The sequence below is a fragment of the Eublepharis macularius genome, chromosome 6, assembly GCF_028583425.1.
Source record: "Eublepharis macularius isolate TG4126 chromosome 6, MPM_Emac_v1.0, whole genome shotgun sequence".
Taxonomy (NCBI): Eukaryota; Metazoa; Chordata; class Lepidosauria; order Squamata; family Eublepharidae; genus Eublepharis; species Eublepharis macularius.
The window spans coordinates 69,123,177-69,137,064 of record NC_072795.1 but is presented as its reverse complement, the minus strand read 5'-3'; the positions used below and the strand labels follow the sequence as shown (position 1 = coordinate 69,137,064).

The window sequence follows — 13,888 nt, the reverse complement described above, 5'->3', positions numbered from 1 at the left end:
TTTGACTGTGATATTTTCAAAAAGATCATATTAAACCAGGTTGAGGAAGGATCACATCAAAGCAGGGGGATTATTAGAGACAACATCATGTGGATTCCCCACCCCCGCACAAAAAAAACCTGTTCCAGTTTTGATGCCAAACCAGACTGTGTGGACTGTGGGAGCAACCCCTATAAATGTTTTTTAAAATGCAGAATTTCATGTTTTATGCTGTACAATTTATGGGAGATGCACAGAATACACCACATCTTCTAATGATTAAATACTGTACAAATCTGATTTTGGATACTGCTTTTCCTCCAGTGTCAGGAACATACGACACAACCATTTTGAATGCTGCTCTCCCACCATACATGTGGTCCTCCACCCTGCCTGCAGGGTCATCGCTTGGCAGCTACCATAACAACATGACCCAGAGCTCATCGCTGATCAACACTGCAGCTCATTCTACTGGATCAGGTACACATACATTGCCGCACCCTATAGATATGGGTATAGTTTTTCTTGCAATCATGGAATAAAAAGTTATGTGATGGACACAAGAAGTTATAAAGGCTAAAGAGGAAGAATTAAGATGAGAAGATTAAACATCTAAATAAAGTTTATGCATTTTATTTTTCTCTTCTACTTGTCCCCAGTTAGCTTGATAATTTGCTTTCATTCACAGAGTCTAAATAATTGCCCATAAGCAGGGAATTTCCCCCACTAAGCGAAATTGCTTTTATTATTCTTGGATTAGAATACAGGAAGAAAAGTTGCCTTTCCCTACAGTGTGTAACTCAACTCTCTTACTAGAAACATCTAGATTTGGTTTATAAGCCTATCTTCCCTTTTAATAACTATCAATGTATATTATTGTTATTAAACAATTCTACACCTACTTCAATTCAGATTCAGATCTGGATTTGAGACAGCAACAGCCTTAGTTACTCTGAGTAACTTTAAAGGAGAATGACAGGGGGACTATGTTCCTGATGATTTTCCTGGGCATCTTAACAGCTTTGTATACCATTGACTGGAAACTTTCTGGAAGAATTGGCTGGATTGGGAGTTAGGGTTGCCAGATCTCTATACCCTCTTGCTGGGAGAGGGGGGGACACCTGATACTTACCTCATGCCAGCAGTGAGGTCCTCTTTACGCACCTGCTTTGCACTCGTGTGCTCTGCTGCCTGCGCGATGATGTCACCACTGGAAGTGACATCATCGCACTGGCCACAGGAGCGCTCCCGTGCTCTGTGTGGGGTCATTCCTGAGGTGTCTGCTGGTGGCGGGCAACCTCCAGGAGCTTGCCACCTCCAGCTGACCACTAGCAGGTTTGTAGTCGCGACATTGTTCACTGACTACTGCTTGGGTCATGTAATGGGAGTGTATTACGTGGTGAAATATCCAGTTAGACAATTTGCCTGATGAAGTGACCAACGAAACAGGTACTGGAAAATCTGCTGGCTGAAACCCGTAGCAGAGGAGGATACCCAGCTATTCTCTGGCTATGGAGGAACTCTGCCGTTCATTTATTTATTTACTTGTTTGTTTATTGTGTCTCCTGGAATTTATTATCACCACTTGGATATAATGTGTGTACTGACCCTGCCATTGTGCAAATAATGTGTTTATTGACTCTTCCATTGTGCACGTTAAATTTGTTCACCCTCGTTTCTTCAGCCTGAAGTTTGGAATAATCACGTTGCTCATTGTATCTTGATATTGTTCCTTTATTAACACTTTGTGGATTTTTTCCATTTTGACTATTCAGTAAATTTCATATGACGTTTATTAACCTTTGATTTATTTACCTTTCACTGGGTTTTTTGGGTAGTGTGCTTCTATTGTCTGGACCCAGTGAGTCCATACGTCATGCTCTGGCCTGGCTCTCCTCACATTTCTCCCTCCACTCCACCCCTGCTGGTGTACAAAAGGGGATTGTATGTGTGGCGAGGTCCATGTAAAAGGCTGTGTCCTGCCCCACTGCTGCCGAAACTTTTCTGTACTTTTCAATATAGTCAACAGTCTTTTCCTTTATTGTTTATCTTCCTCTGCAGTGTTTGGAGTCCCAAACAATCTGGCTCCCAGCTCCCCCACTCTGAATGCAGGCCTCAGCACTTCTTCAACAGGTGTGTTTTCTCCATCTTTCAAGACTAGAGTTCCCAGGTTCCTGCCAGTGGCGGGCAAACTCCTGGGAGTTTGACTACTTGCCCACTGATCAACCAGTGATTGGCTGGATGTGGCAAGCCCTCTGGAGGTCGCCTGCCACTGGCAGGCACCTTGGGAATATGCACGGTACCTGCATTCCTGGAGGGCATGACAATATCACTTCCAGGAGTGACGGCGTTGCATGGGCCACACTCCAGCGCTTCATTTGGGGCTGATTTTGGCCTCATGCGAAGTGCTGGAGAATTCATTCATCTGGTGCAATGATGTCAGCCCCCCCTCCCCCGCAGAAGTGATGTCACTGCACATGTACCGAGAAATCATGCTTTGCGCACGTACAACAGGAGACACACTGCCAACACAAAGTAAGTGCCAGCCTCCCCCTCCCATTGGGATGGTTGAGGGACCTGACTACCCTACTCAAGGTGGATTACACAGCATAAGTTAATAGAATCAACAGCTGGAACATTCAATAAACAAGGCTCTATGATGTGCAAATTCAGATTTGCAGCAATTGGAAACAAGTAGAAATCCAATGCAGAACTGAAAACAATGCTGAAACAAGCATAAGCAATTAAACAACGCAGAAAATACCCAATAGGAACATTCCACAGCTGTACACAGTGTTAGAGTCTACAATCTCTGCCCTAAATGCATCTCTTTGAACCATTTCCTTATAGTGCAGGTTTCCTACCTAGGTAAGAAAAATCCCTCCTGAATAGTTCAGTTTTGCGTAGTTTGCAGAAAACCATGAGAGGGGAAACCATCGTTAGTTCATCAGGCAGGCTAGTCTGTAAGATGGGAGCCAAGACAGAGACTGCCTGTGTATGGGCCATTGTTAATTTTGCCAGTTTGCAGGGTAGCACCGGCAGAAGTCCCTGTTCAGATGTGTAAAACCGGTGTAGTGGAGCATGAGAGAGAGGGGTCCTGCAGATAGGAGGGACCAAGGCTATAAAAGACTTTGTATGTGATAGTAAAAAAAAATTCTGAGAGAGCAATTAAAAGTTTCTATCAAACATGATAAATCAGCCACTTCACTGGCTACAGTACTGCAAAGGCCTTCAATATTTGGAGATGGATAGATACCGTGACTATGTTTGCTTTTTTAATAAACTTGGACCTCACCATAAGTCATTTTCTTTGTAGTGTTTGGTGTCCAAAACAACCTGGCTCCAAGCACATTTGCTGCCACCAACAATGGAACTACAGCCTCCACAGGTCAGTAACTCCCATTATGAACTTACTAGCAGTGGTTTGTGAGATGGAGGGGATTCTATCGCCCTCCCCCACAGTTGGCCACTCACTGACTAATCTGCCGGCTCTCAGTATCTTCACCATCAGCAATGGGGACCAGCTCCTACTTCTCCTGCAGCCTGCGCTCACCTTCCTATCCACCTGCTTGCTTTCCCAGGCAGCTCATGTGTAGGGTGAGGGGCAGCTCGAGGTGGGGGAGGGGACTGTAAAACAAAGGGGCTGGCTGCAGGTATTCAGACTCCCTTCCCGAGCCCACTATCTCCAGCCACCCTCTTCTTTCCTTCGTTGTACAAAGGGATGGAAGGATGGGTGGAGGCAGCAGCACCAGTCCTAACACTGCAGCTCAATGGCCCAGCGTCCCCGGTCACCTTCCTCTTTCCCTCCTAGAGGTGAGAAGAGAGGAGGCAGTGGAGGGCAGCCCAAACATCACTAGTACTCACGCTGGACATACCTGCGCTTGCTCAGAAAGTGCTTCAGTTTGATGGGTCGAGGGTTTTGTTGTAACCTACCCCAGTTTTTAAATAATGTTTGTAATTTTTCTGCAAATCAGAGGTTCCCCTGGGTTTGTAGAAAAATATCTCCCATCTGAATCTGGCCCCATTCTCTGGCTCTATCGATCTGCACAGGGGACAGGTTCAGAATTAGATACAGTATTTGGAATGAGCCCTTTTTAAGGGCTGACAAGGCTTTATTTTTTAATTTTAAAAGTGCACACATAGATGAGGGGGCCTAATACCTGCCCCACCTCCACCTTTATCTTGTTGCACTCTAGAGATTTCAGTACTTTTTTTTCACCCCAGCTCCTTTCCAATACCAGATGTGTGCTGGGAGAAAAAATCCTTAAAGCTACAGAATGCAGTTGAAGCAGTGAAAGGTGTCATTCCCCTCACTCACATGCTCTGTAGAACTTTGCTACTCTACATTTCACTTGGTCCAAATCATTTTGGAAAAAATATTTGGCCCTCCCCTATTTATTTCCTTCCACTCTGAAGAATGCCCATTTATTCCTTCTCTATGCATCCTGATTTTTAACCAGATTCAATTGATGTTGTATTTGCCCTTTGATAAGAGGGATTTTAGAAGGATTAACACACATTCCGGTCTTTTTCTAACTTGCAGTTTTGCTGGCTGAGCAATACTTTGTTACGCTGACGACTCAGAATGTTGGCTAATGTTTTAAATAGTTAGGTGACAATTCCTTGGTAGTTCTCCTTCCTGCCTAAGGGAGTTTATGCAATTTACACAACAGGGTCAGCTGCCTGGGAGCCAAAGCAGATCATTCTCCTTACTTCCTTGGCTACCCTGGGGCTCTTTAAAAATAGCATGGGCAAGCCATGCCTACCATTTCCCAAATTCTTGCAAAATCCCTTATTTCTGTGGCTGAACTCTTGAAAGAGGAAATCATTTTTTGAAGGCTCAGGATTTCCTTTAGAGCATGTACTGCAAACTCTAATCCATTCTTTTAGGGTTAGGTCTGTGAAGAGGTAAAGGGATTATCACCTCCAGGATGACGGCGGCAGAAGTGATAAAGTGGGTGGTGGCTGCAGCAAGGTAGCAGCTGTTGCCGCTCCTGCATCAGACAGTAAAAGACGGGATTACCATCAATTGAAAAGGCACTCAGTGCTAAAAATGACACCCACAAACAGGGCTGGCGTGTCCATGGAGGCGGTGCCGGCAGCCACCGCAATTGCTGACTGGGGTTGGGGACACGCACTGTGGAGCTGATGGCGGTAGCGCTGGTGGCTGAGCGGGAGGGCTGGGAAGCTGCCCGTGTGCTGCCCTCACTGACTGTGGCATCTGGCCCGCAGCTGAGCTGCTGCAGCCTCCCAGCCCACCTGCTCAGCTGCCCCGCGCTGCTGCCGCTGCTAGCATGCGCTTTTGTCCGGGCGCAGCAGCTGTGGGCCAGGTGGCCAGGGCAGCACACAGAGCAACTGAGCGGGAGGGCTGGGAGGATGAACGCCATCCTGGCTACCTGCTGCGCCTGGCCTGTAGCTCCTGTGCCCGGCCAGGAACGCATGCTGGTGGTGGCAGCACAGGGCAACTGAGCAGGCAGCCTCCCAGCCCTCCCGCTCAGTTGCTCCATGCTGCCGCCGCTGCCGCCAGCACACAGCTGCAGGCCAGCCAGGTGTAGCATGCAGCCAGGGCAGTGTGGGGCTACTGAGCGGGAGGGCTGGGAGGCCACGCACGCACCATCCCGGCTGCCTGCTGTGCCAATGGGGTGGCTGGCTCGCAGCAGCACGCCCTGCATGATGACATCACGCGCAGTAACGTCACAGTTGCGCGCGTGCACATGGGAACAGGTATCTGGCCTAGAGAGGGACATGAACAGCAATATGAACAAAAAAAGCCATGAACAGCCCAATATGCTGTATTGTCGAAGGCTTTCACGGCCGGAGAACGATGGTTGTTGGGGGTTTTCCGGGCTGTATTGCCGTGGTCTTGCCAAGACCACGGCAATACAGCCCGGAAAACCCCCAACAACCATAGCCCAATATGCTGTTCGAGAACAAGCTGTTCTTGAGACCCCATTCTAAACGAACAGGTGGTTGTTGCAAGCCTCGTTCATTGCTGTTCATCAAGCCAGACAATCTGGCACCTGCAATCAATTCCCTTGGCAACATAGGCAGGGATTGTCTGAACTCTGTCTGAACTCCTGCTGTTGCCCTGGAAACTCCAATCTAAGCTCAATTTAGCTTGATAAGCAGGTCTTCCTTCCAAGTGTGGAGCTCCAAATTTGTTACAAGAGAGCAAAGACCATAGGAGAGTGGGGAGCTCCCAGCTCTGGCTAGTCTTTGCAGACAGTGGAGAGGGAGAGACTGCTGCTGTTGGCATTTTGATAGACAGACAGGGAGAGTGCATTGGAGCTTGAATTTTCTTTGTGTGTGTTGGGATATGGATCTACCCCTTCAGGTTCCAGGGCTGCTGTTATTTACTATTGGTACCTTTCCTGCTGCCTGCTTAGGTAGGGTTTCTGGGAGTGGTTCAGTAGGGATCTTAACCAAACTTGGATGATGGCTGGAGGAAAGCCTGCTGGCCCCTATGAACAGCCAACCACAAACATGTTCGTGGACAAGGTCATGTTCGTGGCTGTTCGTGAGTCCCTGTTTGTGAATGGCAACGAACAACGAACATCATGTTTGGGGTTTTTTTCTGTTCATGCCCCTCTCTAATCTGGCCTCAGACGCCAGAAACCCTGGCACTGGCACTGCCCACAAAACAGTTAACTAAAATCCAATGGAACCTTGCAAGTCAAGACTTTTTGTAAAGAATTTTAAATTCCTTTTCAATATCATGCCAGCGTACTGAAGATCAGTAGCACCTTGAACAATCAGAACTTGCTATAAAATGAATTATTATTATTATTATTTAGTACTTCGCTCTATGTTTCTTCATTTCCTGTTTGGCACTACCAGTGCTGGGTGAGGCACCCATCTAAAAGTCCCCCTTCAGTTTCCAGTAGTTTGAAGAAGTGAATTGAAGATGTGTTCTCCCCCATTTTTTTTAGCAGCATATGGAGTAAAGAAAAATATGGCCCAGAGCTCTGGTGTGACTAGTACTGGTGTGTCCACCTCTTCTACAACAGGTGAGTCTGTCTGTTATCACCCAGAGTGAGGAAAGCATTGTCCATATAATCAGTGGGATAGTAGCCTTTTGGCAGTGGATAGCCATACATGATGCATGTGTATGGGGCTAAGTTGTGTCACCTGTTATGAGTGATTTTATAGGTGTTTTTAGGTAGGTGCTAGTGACAATCTCAGCCCACATTATTCATAGCCATAATCACACTTATGCTAGCTGAGGAGAAGCAGGGAATCATATTTTTTAGAAACTGTATTTGAGTGCTGGAAAAATGTAAAATCAATGTAACAAAGACTTTCCCCCCGATTTAATATTCAGTATCAGATTTCAAAACGTTTTGTACTAAAATGTTCTTCACTGTGTGATCCTGTTCACAATAAAAATACAGCTGAAATGATTAATTCTAAACTTGCATTTACAGAATGATTACTAGGTGGGACGGGGTAGAATAAAGCTGTTTTAAGCTCATATGTATTTCTTTACCATATAGAACATAATTTAATTATTTTTCCCTAGTTTATCTAAACGTTCCATTAATGGCTTTGTCATTTAATATCCTGTCTGCTGTAGCATAGTGGTTAAGTGGTTGGGTTGTAAATCAGCACTCTGCTGGTTTGAATCCCACTTCTGCCATGAACTCAGCAGGTGGCCTTGGGTAAGTCACTCCTCTCAGCCCCAGTTCCCCAGCAGTATTGTGGGAATAATAATAACACTGACTGTTTGCTGTTCTGAGTGGGGCATTAATCTGTCTAGAAGAGCAATATGTAAGTGCAGTTATTGTTATCTATACTGATTTAAATAAATGAAAATAATGTTTATAGAGAGATATGTTGTAAGACTTCCATTTATATGCATTGTTTCTGTAAGATAGTGGTGGTACAATCCTAAACAGAGTTAACCCTGCTAAGCCCAAATGTAAACACTTTTGTCTTTAGAATAATGTTAATTTTTACTCATTAATCTGTTTTTATTTTAAATATATCCCCTGAAAAAAGCACCTTGGGGAATCCTTCCATCTGCTTTGCTGGTGTGCGTCACAAAATCATAGGCAACCTTTTTGAGTTCCTTAGAACTTGCAAAGCAAAATGCATCCCTTTTTCCGCTGGCTCAGGAGGAACCCCTTGGTGCAACTTGAAATATTTTGCTCCAAATATGGCCTCTAAGTCCAGCCTGAAGCAGAGTTCTGGGGAACTCAAGCCGCTTGCTCATTCCTATGTGTCATTTTGGTTGCTGCACTTCAGCTGTGTTGGGATTTTGACTAGTTGTTGAAATTGTTGAGCAACAAGAAAATTCCACCATTAGTCATGTTGTTAACCATATTGTCCACTAGATGCAGCTATTGCTGTTTGAAATTAAAAAGAATAAAGGCATATGTTCAAATGCATGTTCACATGGTGAATAACTCATAGGTCAGAGATCATTTTCACTTGCTGTTTGACCACAGAACAGGCCGATGCAGGCTATAGCAGAATTACTTCACAGCTTCTGGTTCCGAGCTTTCTCAGTACTAATAGAAATCTTTGCCCCAGCAGTACTAGGAGGAAGGTGTTTTGTCAGTAACACTTTCACTCTAATATAACTTCTTGTTACCCAGATGGACATTTTTTCTGCTTCTCTGTTATTGATGTTGATACTTACCATGTCTTTTCTGGTGTTTCTGATAAAACAGTATCGGTATTTTCTACAATACAGGGGGGAAATTACCACCACATGCTAAAGTCTGTATATATTCGCCTGAGATTAGCTGTTGGAGGAAAAGGCCAAATGTCTTCAGTAGACTTGATTTGGGATACAATTTCCTCATCAATTTTGGACTGGGTTGCTTCTTTATCTTTAGTAAGGCTATAGCGCCATTAACAATTACAAGAAGCAGCAATTCAGTAAGTGGAGTTTTTTTCAGTCACAGAGATATATTGTTATGGAAATCTTTATCAACAGTGGCTTCAACCTTTCATGCAAATTTGAAGGAACCCTGCTATGAAAAAGGAAGTAACCCCGCCCCCCTTTTTAATCCAGTATTGGAGAACTGTAAACCACTTTCTGGGAACTAAATGCTAACACCCAAAATGTTCAGGTCCCAAATATATTTTACCACTCCACTAAGTTAATGGTGGTGTGTTCCTTTGGTGTCTACTTCCAATGTAATAGGATCATCTTGAGGATGAAAAGAAGCAGTGTGATTTCTTTCTGCCACAGATATGACAGGCTGTTTCGCATTTGACTCACACGATCATTTCTCTTTGCTTAACTTGCTACTTTCGGCCTGCCTTCCAGCTGCCACCACCATGAGCTCCCAGAATGATGACATCCTGCGCAAGGACTGCAAGTTCCTGCTCCTCGAGAAAGAGAACGTAGCTCCCAAGAAAGAGGTGGAGCTATTGATCATGACAAAGGACAGTGGGAAAGTGTTTAGTGCATCCAGCACTGGTCTCAATGGAGGTCTGTTTTCTCATGGCATAGGCTGTCACATGTCATACTGCCACATGACCATACTGGTGACTTATGCTCAATTCATGTAGCACCACTTCCCATTTGCTAAATCGCTTGGCACTTTAGGAAGGTCTAAAAGAGGGTAGGGTTATTATTATATTATAAGATGTTTATAATCTTACCTGCAATTTAAAAAGTTCTAAAGGCAGCTCATCATCAATCACAAGAAATACAATAAAAACAATAAAATTAAACTCATGGTGAGATCCAGCAACTCCCTTCCTCGAAGTGAAGAGTTTTTCTTTTCCTCCTCCGGATCATGGCTTCTAATTTAGTTGAAGAGGTTCATTATTAAACTCCTCAATTACAAACTGAAAACCAAGATCATTAAAATTCTAGCATTAAAATTTTCAGCTACATAACTGCTGCAACAGTAGATAAGGAAAGCAACAGAAATATAATCCAAGTTTATATATCTCTGAATACCTGCAAAAAATAAATATCTCTTCCCCTGGCACCCAAAGCTCAAAAGGATGAGTGTCTGTTGAATGGATGCAGGGAGGGAATTGCATAGATGAGATACCACCCTTGAAAGCTGTCAGTCTAGTAACCATGATACCTTCCCAGTTGATTCCTTCTCATGTACATCTCCCCCCGCCCATTCCTACACTGCTGTGGCAACATATGAATTGGCACTAGTGTAAATTTGCAAACTTTTGGTAATGCTCACTTAGCCACATCTAACAAGTTTCAAGGTGTGGGGATTTCTACCAAAGTCTTTATGGGGTCTTTGTGGACATGCTGTGGGGATCAAACGTTGTTGTTATTGTTAGTCCACCTGTCTCACTGAGATCTAAGGCAGATTACACAGTGAGAGTGAAAAGACAACATAATCAAACAACTAAGACATTCATTGAGCAATGTACAATAATGAACAATAGTTAGGACAATCAAGGAAAGAGATAAATAGGGAATGGGAATGGTTTACTGCCATATACCCTAACCTGAAAGCTCCCATTGAGATATGTCCTCAAGGCTTATTCACATGACAATGCTAGTTATGAGAACATTGTTTATTAAACTTGCACATAGCGGTTCACAGTCTGTGGAAACTGTTTGTGTCTATGTTTGCTGTATGCAGGATTCATCTTTCTGAGCACTTGCCATATATTTGGATACACATGATGGGCCAGGTGTGCAAGGGACATTAGCATGTACAAAATGTTACTCTGGCCCAAATGATAATGTGATTACCTCTCAGGTTGTCATTTATTGTTATCCTTGTATTAATTTTGCATTTGTCATAAAATAGAGTAAGATAAAGTAAAGTAACATGAATGGGTCCATTCATTCATTGTCTTCCCAAGAAAATGTTCAACCTGATAATGTTTCTCAACATAATCAATTTTGCTAATTTCATACAAATTAGTAAATGGGATATATATATACTGATAAACCTGGAAAATAGTGGAATAATATTTCTGGTGAGTGATGTGATTCCAAAATGAGAAAGCCTATATGTTTAGCCTAGAGAGGAAATGATTAAGATGAGAGGAGATGACAACCATCTTCAGGTACTTAAAGGGATGTAATATAGAGGGTGGTGTGGAGTTGTTTTCCACTGCCCCAGACGGTCAGACCAGAACCAATGGGTTAAAATTAAAAGAGTTTTCAGCTAAACATTAGGAAGAACTTCCTGATAGTTAGAGTGGTCCCTCAGAAGAACTGGCTTCCTCGGGATGTGGTGGGTTCTCCTTTAGAGGTTTTTTAAGCAGAGGCTAAATGGCCATCTGAGAGCAATGCTGTTTCTGTGATCCTAGGCCGATCATGAGAGGGAGGGCAGGAAGGGTTGCATCAGTGCTTAGTTCTTGTGGCCTCTTCTTACATGCCCAGGGTAAGGCCAATTGCCACCTTGGGGTTGGGTAGCAATTTTCTCCAGGACAGTTTAGCTAGGGATCCTGACAGTGTTTTGCCAGCTTCTGGGCATAGAGGAGGGGTCACTGGGTGTGGGGGGGGGAGGTGTGAATTTCCTGTATTGTGCAGGGGTTGGACTAGATAACCCTAGAGGTTCCTTTCAGCCCTATGATTCTATGGCTCTGTATAAATAAGGAAGAAGTTTTACTGTCACTGGAACTAGCCTAGTTTGTGCAAGCTGAGTGTGAAGTCTGCTTAGCACTAAAAAGTGTTTTGTTTTGGGCCTTCTACAGGTTATTGTACAGAAGATACCTTGAAGAAAGAAAAACAGGCTATTGCTTCATCTTATGCAGGAGATGCCTTCCTGAAATCAGAAACAAATGGTAAATCTTTGATTCTCTGAATGATGTAAAAAAAATAGAGGTCCATCTACAATGGTGTAGAAATAAATGTATGTTCCATCATGAGTATACAATCATGCCCAATCATGTTCCTGTTTTATCTGTGCTGAGAACTCACTGGTACTTATTGTATCCCAACACACATATATACATTGAAAGAGTCTTCCCCCTCTATACTCATGCGTACCTGTGCAAGAAAATGCATGTGCTGAAAACAGGTCTTTTCCAGCGCATATTAGAATGTCTTTTGGGGGGCAAAAGAAGCTCCAGAATGATCCCCTCAAACCTTTATATAAATATACCTTTCTTATGCCTATACTCTGTGTGGCTGCTTCTGCACCTTTTTAGGGCTTCTTTTCTCCATCCTGAAGTGATCCCAAGCAATCAGACATCACATAGGGAGTGTGATGACATCACAGTGCTATGTAGCCTATCAGCTCTGGTTACGTGGACAAACGAAGCACTGTGTAGAGTGAGAACAGTGCATCTTGTATTGAATTACCCCTCATTCTGAGTGGGCAAGCCCATTTACCACATCTTTGATATTACTACCATAACATCACCAAAAGGAAAGGATGACTTTCACCATTGCTAAAAGTGTTTATGAAAGCACCCCACTCTCACTCTGACCTAGAAATACTTTACTAGATATACAAATGTAAAATGTCAACATAATATGTAGCAAAAATTCATATGTGAATTGGTACTCAGTGACAACCTTAAATGAGACCGTTTGCATCAAGAGCACTGAATAATAGAGGCTCCCTTTTGTTCTAGCTTTTTCCTGCTATATTCCTTATCTGTTTTCCCTGTGTGTTACAGATTGCATCAGCCTATCACCTATACTCATTCGATGTTCTCAAATGACAGACTGTTTTAAATTCAGCATTGTTGCATAATGAGTCTGAGCTCCATATTCTTTACTTGATGTTGCTGAAACATGCTCTTTGCATGTTTCAGCAACATCAAATATTCAATAAGAAAGATTTCTTAATGAATCCTACAACTTTGGCTTTCTCTAATGTATTTCAAACAAAAGCTGCCTTTTCCATGATGGATGCAGCACATATGACACATGAAGAACCAACTGCAATTCACATTCTCTGTAGCTTTTGGAGCATCCTGAGAAGTTTTTGCACCAAGCATGACTTTACCAGTGAAGTCTGCTTTAATGTTCCCTCCATTCTATCATAAGCCTACAGACTGCAGATTTGGGCTTTCTATCATGTCCATCTCCATCTGCATCTTCCCTTCCCATTTTTGTTTATGCTCAACATCATGCCTGATTAAGAGATTTGATTTGCTCAAACCCTTGCTTGCTTCTTTGTGACTTTTTAGTTGGTCTCAATACTGATATGGTGCTACTGCTACTGTTTATTTTGGATTTAAATGTCCAATTATACAATGACTTCCAGATTAGGACATTTTTGATTAATTGAAGTACACCATCTATAAAATCATGCCCAGCACTGTAATAACTTCATTTTCAATGCAGCCCTAAGCAAAGTTACATTCTTCTAAACGTATTGATTTGGGCTTGTCTTGTCCATGTAAGACAGCACTATAGAATGCCTTGTACTTTGATGCTGACCAGATTTCTACATTCACCCCCTTCTTTTTTTACAACTTCTCTGGCTCTCGTGAAAGCTCATTACCGCCTTGACCAGTTAACAAGTTTTTAAAATTTTCGCTGTGGAGTGGAGACTGTATTCTAATACTTGCTATGCTTGACTATGGAAAATGCAAAACTGTTGGACCAGTGAAAGAAACCAGACTGCAGCTATTTTTTCAATGCCTTTGTTTGGACTGGCAGCTGCTGCTTGTTTAAAATTCATTTAGAGCCAATAGTGTGGCTTTGTGTGGGAAGACATAAACTCCTTTGTTGTTCTTCTTCTTGTTGTAATAGGAGGTCTACAATCTGTTTCGACAAAGGACAAAGCCACCTATGCAGGTGAGTACACTTTCCCTTAGCAGGGAGGTATATATTTTTGAGCCAATAAACTTCTGTTAGGTCTTTTAAATATTTTAAGGTTATTTGTAAAAAGTGGCCTTTTTAGAAAAGTGCCCTGATGCTTCCTTTATGTGGCTATAGAGATGGGTGCACTAATAGCTGGTGTGCAGAGCTGGGCCACAACTCAAAGCACATTTATTCCGTAGCAGA

At 43.1% G+C, this 13,888-nt stretch overlaps 1 protein-coding gene across 4 annotated transcripts in view; it reads left to right on the top strand.

Moving 5' to 3' along the window:
* The window catches only part of COL17A1 (collagen type XVII alpha 1 chain), a 78,444-nt gene that overhangs the window by 17,971 nt on the left and 46,585 nt on the right, over positions 1-13,888 (top strand). For 2 of the 4 annotated variants that reach the window (XM_054982948.1, XM_054982946.1), the window contains exons 10-16: positions 304-459; positions 2,041-2,112; positions 3,296-3,367; positions 6,912-6,986; positions 9,257-9,421; positions 11,620-11,709; positions 13,634-13,678. In XM_054982948.1, the coding sequence (XP_054838923.1) occupies positions 304-459; positions 2,041-2,112; positions 3,296-3,367; positions 6,912-6,986; positions 9,257-9,421; positions 11,620-11,709; positions 13,634-13,678 (675 nt within the window). Of the gene's footprint in view, positions 1-303; positions 460-2,040; positions 2,113-3,295; positions 3,368-6,908; positions 6,987-9,256; positions 9,422-11,619; positions 11,710-13,633; positions 13,679-13,888 lie in introns of all 4 variants that reach the window. The other 2 variants (XM_054982947.1, XM_054982945.1) reach the window with 1 other exon arrangement.